The following is an 8,438-nucleotide window of genomic DNA, read 5'->3' as shown; positions in this document are numbered from 1 at the left end:
GGGAGGGGGGGTGCGTGGACTTGCCGTCCTGGAGGATTCCTGAGAAAGGTGTTATCGGGTAATAACTCTTTTTTTCCCTAGTCATCCTCCAGGACGGTCACATGAGAGACTACAAACATGCATGTTTTTGGGAGGGACCACAGTCTTAACAACCTTACATCTTAATGACAAATCTTATGGGAGCTTTGCTTTGATTACTTAAAACCCCCAAAACACCTTCCACAGCGTGTAAAGCCAAGCAAATCACTTCCATTAAAAAGCCGACAGCTGAGTGTTAAAATGTAAACAATTTTGCACATGCCGGCAGTCACGGACGTATGACATACATCGTGGATGTCATACATTGGAACTTCTGAATAGTGTGGACAGAGCTTTAGAATTAAATTCTTTAGTCTAATCTATGTACTGCAAGATACAACTTCTCATGGCACAAATGCTTCCTCCTAATTGCTTGTTTTGCAAAAAGACAGAAGAATCACCTCCTGTGAACGGCAGAAAGCGTGAGCAATCAGAACTTAAGACAGACGGAAAAAAACAAAACCCAACCAATTCCCTTGATGGGAAGAAAGGACCCACAACCTGATATGGCCCCTTAAGAATGGGACCAGAAGGAACAGATGCCAAAAGTAACCAGAAGTTAAAATAAATCAAAAAGACTTTGCAACCCTGACCACTTCTGTCTAGGCTAAAAGACTCATCAGTGGAACCATGATTTAGAACACAACAATGTTCAACATTAGAGACTCCCGAGTCCACTAGAGAACTCCAGAGCTTGAAGGGATCAGGTGCTGGGAAAGCCCCTCCAGAAGGGGAGACAGGACATGGAATGAGACTGGCTCCTGACTGGCAAGATTAAATACCCAGAGGTACAAAGCTAAAAACACCCTCATTCATTCGCTAATGGTGTCTTTGGGAATCCCACAGGAATACTGCTGAAAAACCATCCTGCCGATCCCTGGCCTACACATGCTCCTGATCTTCAATCCAGCAAAGCATCCGTGTCCATAAACACAGGAGAAGGAGATCTTAATGCGGACCTTTACCCATATCTTTAAAATATAAACAAACACAACTTTAGAAATGTTCAGTAATGACAATCTAAAAACACATACTTCTAGATAAATTGCAGGCTTTGTATTCTTTGCATACCTTATTTTTCTTTTCTTTCCCAGTCTCATGGCAGTGATAAGGGCAGGTTACTAGCTTTCCTTTTACTTCCTGGATTTCTGACACATGCGACTAGACATGTGATCATGCACATCTCAGGGGCGGAAAATGCCTTTCCCTGAGATCTCGTGAGATTACAGATATTTCCCAGCAATGCTCTGCTGATGACAAATCAATCCAAGTGTGCATTGCTTTGGCAAACTGAAGTAATTTTGCCCTTTCAAAGCAGGTGTATGCTCTGCAAGTGTAAGTATTTCTAAATCACAGCATTTTATACCCGACATGTCTATGTTATTAATTATCATACATAGGAGGGATGCATTGGTAGAATTAGATTAACTGTAAAAGGTCTGCTTTAAGTACAGCCAAAAAACCCGACTGAAGGGGCAAAACAAAAGGAAGCGCCTGCAAGGACTTCCTTGATAGGCTGTAACAGACAAGGGGAGAAGACCTAACCCCTAGGTAGACAGGTCCACCAAAGCCAATAAAGCCGTCTATTCCTACCAGTAGAATCCTGTAGCAGCAGACCAATGTGCATCATTTTTCAACAAACCCAAGGAACACTGGGTCCTCTCCTGATGACTTGACCAGTCAAACAATGTAGGCACATCTTAAAAAGTGAGCCTCTCCTATGTCCAGAGGCTACCAGTTGGGGTACCAGGTCTGCCAGAGGTTGCCCTTACAGGGAACAGTGCAGATGAGACAGACTCACAGTATTCCGAGGAAGGGGATGTGCCCCTGGAATGTAAACCAGACAGCACGGAGTACGGGCTTGAAGTCGGCGGTGAACAAACAGAGCGGTCGGACAGTGCTTGAACAGATGGGCTGATGTGCCCCTACTGAGAGGAGTTTATATACGCTTGAATATATATACTTTTGTGAGTAAATGACTTTGAATACTTAAAGATTAAATGTGTTTACACTTAGATGCTGATTGCGCCTGGAGCAGACGGGAATATTAGACTCAAAGTATTATCAAGAGCAGGAACCAGACCTTCCCTCCTGGCTTGGGAAGAATTCTCAATCCTTCTGAGATAAAAATACGGTAGCATCTTGATGGTGTCCAATGAGTCTGAGCCAGGAGCTCTGACAGAACACCCCAATTCAGAAACTAAACCCAAAATTGCAGCGAAAATAGGAAGGAAAAAAAAAATAAAATAAAAAAATGCTCCTGCATGAAAGGAGATAGGGGCATATCCCCTTCTGATGACAAAAGACCTGAACATAAAGATGCTGTATAGTGAAAGCACTATAGTGGATAAATATAACCCTGAAACCTGATAAAACAAGATTTGCTCGAGTGTCCCACAATAAGGATGACATGAAAAAACACTAAGCCAAAACCAGGAGCCCATGCTCCTGGAAATATTAGATGTACAAGTAACACCCTGAGAGTACAGGTCTCGATCTAGGTGAGGGACAGACTTGATATCACCTGACAGGTGAAGGAGACTCTGATGAAGACCCTATACAGAAACTGGTATCAGTACCCTTGCAGGGTATGGAGTAAATGCCACCAGAATCATTAGAAGACTATGAACTAGCAGTACCCAAGCTGCCCCCACTGAGTATATAAGCAAACATGTTGCAGCCCCCCACATACTTCCAATATATCTCACATGGAGCCTGGTGGGCATTCCACCCACCAGAAGTTGAACACAGCCATCAGCATCACTTCAGGTCACACGACACAGAAAAGATGTCCCAACGCTAAAGTAATATCACAACTGCCAAACCTCACTGGCATGCCACCGCAACTGACCCGGCTCAGTCTGGAAAAGCAAGGCCCTACCTTCATAAAACTCTGTTTGCAGGAAGAGAATCCATGCACCACTAGTGTGCTAATGCACCTAAAACAGTAGGGAGGTAACACCATGGAACACAGGAAATGGTCACCATAAGGGTGGAAGAGGCCTAAAGCGACCATGCCCCAATATCCTTCCCAAGTTCTCCCCCCAATGCCAGTTTACAGGACCTCCATGCCCGCAACAAAGCTGGGGTCAAGTAGGATTCCCAGGTGCCTTCAAGCATTATAGGATTAGAATTAGAGGATAGAAGAAGAAAAAAAAAAAGGGGGGGGGGCTGCAAAAAAATGTGCCTGCAGGTGATGAGGGAAACAAGAACTGAGGAGCTGGAGGCGAGCTTTTAACCTTTCTGTGCCAGTGTTTCTTGTGGGTGGGAGGAGCCTATCTCTCATGTGACAGTCCTGGAGGATGACTTGGGAAAGCTGGTTTTGTTATTTTATCTTTGAATGAGCCTGTAATTTTTATCTTATTTTTCGCTTAAGTTCTGCTTTGAAGGAGTACATTACTTATGTCTCTGCTTACCTGAGGAAGACTGGTGCCACTAGTACCTGTGAAACATGGCACCACTGATAATTTACAGCAGCCAAAGCAAAAACATGCCACTGGTCCTAAAATTACTGGCAGCTCTGGATCTCCCTGTGCATTGATCTGAGAAAGCCTCAGACGGCTGCCTAGATATCAAAGAGTATGGCCCAGGGGTCAGAGGAATGAAACCTGACTATCTCCAATGAGATCCTTTTGCGTTTTAACTACTCTAATATATACCAAAGCCACCTATTTTGAAGAAAAACAAAATTGTATACAATTATATATACACGTGTGTGTAGAAATATTAGGGCGCAATGCTAAAACTCTAAATCAGGTGTAAGCAAACATCGGCCCTCCAGCTGTGGTGAAAATACAAATCCCATGAGGCATTGCAAGATTCTGGTAGCCACAGGCATGATTCCTAGAAACAGATGCATGAAGGGATTTGTAGTTAGACCACTGCTGGAGGGCCGGAGTTTGCCTACCCCTGCTCTAAATCAACTAACTACCTGCTATATCACAATAACACAATAGTGACGAAAGATATACAATGTACAACGTGAGTACAAATCACTTCAAATGCAATGTATGAAATAAACCACCAATGTTAACCCTTTCACTGTTGCAGCAACAGGCCACCGTACCAACTTTTGTCAGCCTGATGAAGTCCTAACAATTTATAATCCACAGCACTCCTGACCGGAATCCCATAAAGTAAGTGGGAGCTGGTATGACCTGCGGATGGCGCCACGTTAATCACAAGAATGTCCGAAGAAGTCACTCGCACTCCAAGATCCAATGGGCTGAACCCCTCTTTTATTCAGATGTTAGGTAAATATGGTGGCACAGTGAAAAAGCAACGTTTTGGAACCGAGCATGGTCCCTTAATCAGTCAAACATAGTGACGTCTGACTGAAAGAGGCGCCCAGCACATTGGACCTTGGAGTGCGGGTGACTTCTTTGGACATTCCTGATTAAGTCCTAGTGACAACATGTGGGGCACAGCCGGGTCAAGCGCAAACCAGAACACGTTGTGGCTAGGACTAGAAGAACAAGGAGGGAGAGTTTGTGTCTGGACCTGTGGCGGGCGTAGAGACAGGAATTGCTGTATAATATGCATGGTTTTTGGAAGTGTGGTTTTAATTTATTCTACCAGTGATCGCTACGCGATCGACTGGTAGATTGCGATCGACCATGTGGGCACCCCTGTCCTAGACAATCAAAACTGATACATTTCACTCAAGAGATACATTTGTATCTAGTGGTTGAAATGTATCATTTAACATGGGCCAGGCTCTCCAGCTTTCAAAACGAATACCAGAGAGGTGAGTCACTGCTACCGCTCTGCTATCTTCAGCTGTCAGATACGGATCGCTATTTAGCGAACCCGTATCTGAATGTAAAGGGTTCATTCGTTCATTAATGAAAGAAAGCTTTTAAAAAAGCTTAACTATTTCATTAATGAATGTCTCAATACTGAGGCATTAATTAATGACTGGAACTGCTGAGAATCAGCAGTTACCAGCATTACAGAGGCTAATATAACTCAGCACGTACAGTGTACGTGGCCAGTCATATAGCCACTTTGTGACGGGACGTACACTGTACGTCTCCCGTCACGAAGGGCTTAATAAAGTTAGGATTTTACACTATCTTGCTGCTTTTATGTCCTCTTCTTCCCGAGAGCTTTAGAGTACCGCGTGGAGGAACAATGCTGTACAGACTAGGTGCTCTTTTAACCCCTTAAGCGGTGCAAGTGTGGTTGACCTAATATATTAGCGGAGATCGATTCTAGGGCTACAGCTAACGATTATTTTTTATAATCGGTTAGCCGAATTAACTTCGATTAAAATAAAAAAATACAATCATTTATTTAAAATAAAATACACAAATGCAGCATTACAGACAAAGCTTACTTCAGAATAAAACAGCATCCACATTTTTTGAAATCGCACTGCACTGGAATGCATGGCATTGCAGTACCGCGTGTTCCAGTGGGGGCGATCACACTGCGGACGGGAGGTGCATTTGGGATCCATTAAAATGACTGGCACCGCAACACGCCTCCTGTAGCAAAACTTGTCAGTCCGAAAATTACTTATTATATTAGACATTATAATTAGTTTCATGGATTCAAAATAACACCAAAACTTTTTTTTTCCTATTTTTAAACCTTTTTTTTATTGCTAGGAGCAATAGCCAGCCTGCTATTGGATACATTCCAAATTGCAATAGCAGGCTGGCTATGGCACCCACCCACTGTCTGCTGTCAATCAGCAGAAGAGGGACCTGAAGGAGAAACTTCTCCAGCAGCAGAGGAATGCTGTCACAGCAGTCTCTCCTCCCCGGTTGTTCCAGCTGCCTATACAGGCGGGGAGGGCAGTGGGGACTGAAAGGGACAGACCGCTGCAGCCAGCACCAGCGGGGAGGAGAACAGAGGAGCACAGCGGCGTGCAACTAATCAATGCCAACGATTCTCATTATCGATTATAATCAATTAGTTGTTGCCGCCCGTGTCGATTAAAAAAGGTGAGTGTCAGCCCTGCAGATTGGGAATTATCAATGGATTCACTGATCCTACTATTCACTTTGACACTTCCTTGGAGAAGCTGCTATGTTAACACTATTGGAATTTATTCACATTAAAAGTGTGTGGATTCACACTGCAATGTACAGTGAGGAAATTAATTTGATCCCCTGCAGGTTTTGTAAGTTTGCCCACAGGTCTTATATTTTAAATAAGCGACAGAATATCAACCAAAAATCCAGAAAAAACAAATGATACAAATGTTATATAATGGAGTTGCAGTTCAGTGAGTAAAATCAGTATTTGATCCCCTACCAAGCAACAATAATTCTGGCTCCCACAGACTGGCTATGGGGTACACAGATTAGTCCTGTCCATGTAAAGGTCCCCACACACCTTACGATAACCGTACGATAATCGCGGGATATCCTGCAATCGTACGATTATCGTAAGGTGTGTCTAAGCCGTGCGACCTCTACTACTGTAAGGTCGCACGACTTTTAACTTACGAACATGTTCGAAAACCCGCCGAGCATCATACGATGTTCGGCGGGTTTCTGGCATGTTCGTACGATAAAAGCCGTACGGGCCAGGGTGCGCAAGCGCAAACTGCCCGTTCGGCATTGCGGTCATCGGAAGCCCGCCCCTCAGGGGGTGTGGCTTGCGATCATCGCAAGTACGATCTGCCTATGCAACATAGGAAGATCGTACGTTTTTTTTTAAGTACCTTACAACCATCGCAAGACAAAAGTCTTGCGATGGTTGTAAGGCGTGTGCCCAGCCTAAGAAGGTTCTCCTAACGACAACTCGTTATGTATATAAAAGACACCTGTACACAGAACCTCTTTCTTCCGTTCAAACCTCACCACCATGGGCAAGACCAAAGAGCTGTCAAAGGACGTTAGGGACAAGATTGTAGACCTGCACGAGGCTGGAATGGGCTACAAAACTATCAGCAAGAAGCTTGGTGAGAAGGAAACTATTGGAGCGATTATTCGCAAATGGAAGGAATACAAAATAACCATCAATCACCCTCGGTCTGGAGCTCCATGCAGGATTTCCTCTCACAGGGTAAGGATGATCATGAGAAAAGTGAGGGATCAGCCCAGAACTACACAGGAGGAGCTTGTGAATGATCTCAAGGCAGTTGAGACCACAGTCACCTAACAAACGATTGGTAACCCAATACACCGCCATGGATTGAGATCCTGCAGCACCCGCAAGGTCCCCCTCCTCAAGAAGGCACATGTACAAGCCATCTGAAGTTTGCCAATGAACATCTAAATGATTCAGAGAAGGATTGGGAGAAAGTGCTGTGGTCAGATGAGAGCAAAATTGAGCTCTTTGGCATTAACTCTACTCGCCGTGTTTTGGAAGAAGAAAAATGTTGACTATGACCCCAGGAACACCATCCCTACAGTCAAGCACGGAGGTGGAAACATTATGCTTTGGGGCTGTTTCTCTGCTGAAGGTACAGGCCGACTTTGCCATATTGGGGGCCAATGGACAGGGCCATGTATTCAAAAATCTTGGGTAAGAACCTCCTTCCCTCAGCCAGAACACTGAAGATGGGTCGTGGATGGTTCCTTCAGCAAGACAATGGCCCAAAACATACTGCTAAGGCTACAAAGCAGTTTCTCAAGAAGCACATTAAGGTCATGGAGTGGTCTAGCCAGTCTCCAGACCTTAATCCTATAGAAAATTTATGGAGGGAGCTGAAACTTTGAGTTGCCAAGCAACAGCCAAGAAACCTTAAGGATTTAGGAGAAGATCTGTAAAGAAGAGTGGACCAAAATCCCTCCTGAGATGTGTGCAACCCTGTAACCAACTACAAGAAACGTCTTACCTCTGTGCTTGCCAACAAGGGTTTCTCCACCAAGTACTAAGTCATGTTTTGCTTGGGGATCAAATACTTATTTTACTCACTGAACTGCAACTCAATTTATAACATTTGTATCATGCGTTTTTTCTGGATTTTTGGTTGATATTCTCTCTATCATTTAAAATACACCTATGATAAAAAATTATAGACTAGGGTTGCACAGATACCAAGTACAGTACTCGGTACGAGTACATGTGCCGATACTTTTGAGCTCCAAGACTACACTAGAGAAAAATTTAAAAATTAGGAGGCAGCTGTCATCTGTAAGGAGCACACTGAGCTCCTGGGATTTGTACATCTCTGTTTTAATGTACGATTTTGTTTTTATAAATATAAATAAAGGGATGCACAGATACCAGTTTTGCGAGTACGAGTACTGGTACTCGCCGACTACTTACAAGTACTGATACATTTTTGTTTGTCATGTGACAGTTTTTCTAAAACAATACAGACTAATGATTTCAGGACAGTGGTGGAGTGCCAGAGCCCGGTCCCAGCAGCGACAACTGCACCCCTGGTCGTTCTCATG

The 8,438-nt window shown here is 44.0% G+C and overlaps 1 protein-coding gene across 3 annotated transcripts in view; it reads right to left on the bottom strand.

Annotated features, from left to right (window-relative positions):
* MBD3 (methyl-CpG binding domain protein 3) overlaps positions 1-8,438 on the bottom strand; it is a 47,599-nt gene that overhangs the window by 31,008 nt on the left and 8,153 nt on the right. The window contains exon 2 of one of the 3 annotated variants that reach the window (XM_018563729.1): positions 170-188. The exons of the other annotated variants lie outside the window; for them this stretch is intronic. Within the exon in view, the coding sequence (XP_018419231.1) occupies positions 170-188 (19 nt within the window). The remainder of the gene's footprint in view (positions 1-169; positions 189-8,438) is intronic. 3 annotated transcript variants of the gene reach the window in all.

The sequence above is a fragment of the Nanorana parkeri genome, unplaced genomic scaffold (genome assembly GCF_000935625.1).
Source record: "Nanorana parkeri isolate BGI_ZX_2015 unplaced genomic scaffold, ASM93562v1 scaffold690, whole genome shotgun sequence".
NCBI lineage: Eukaryota > Metazoa > Chordata > Amphibia > Anura > Dicroglossidae > Nanorana > Nanorana parkeri.
This window is presented reverse-complemented; position numbering and strand designations above follow the sequence as displayed.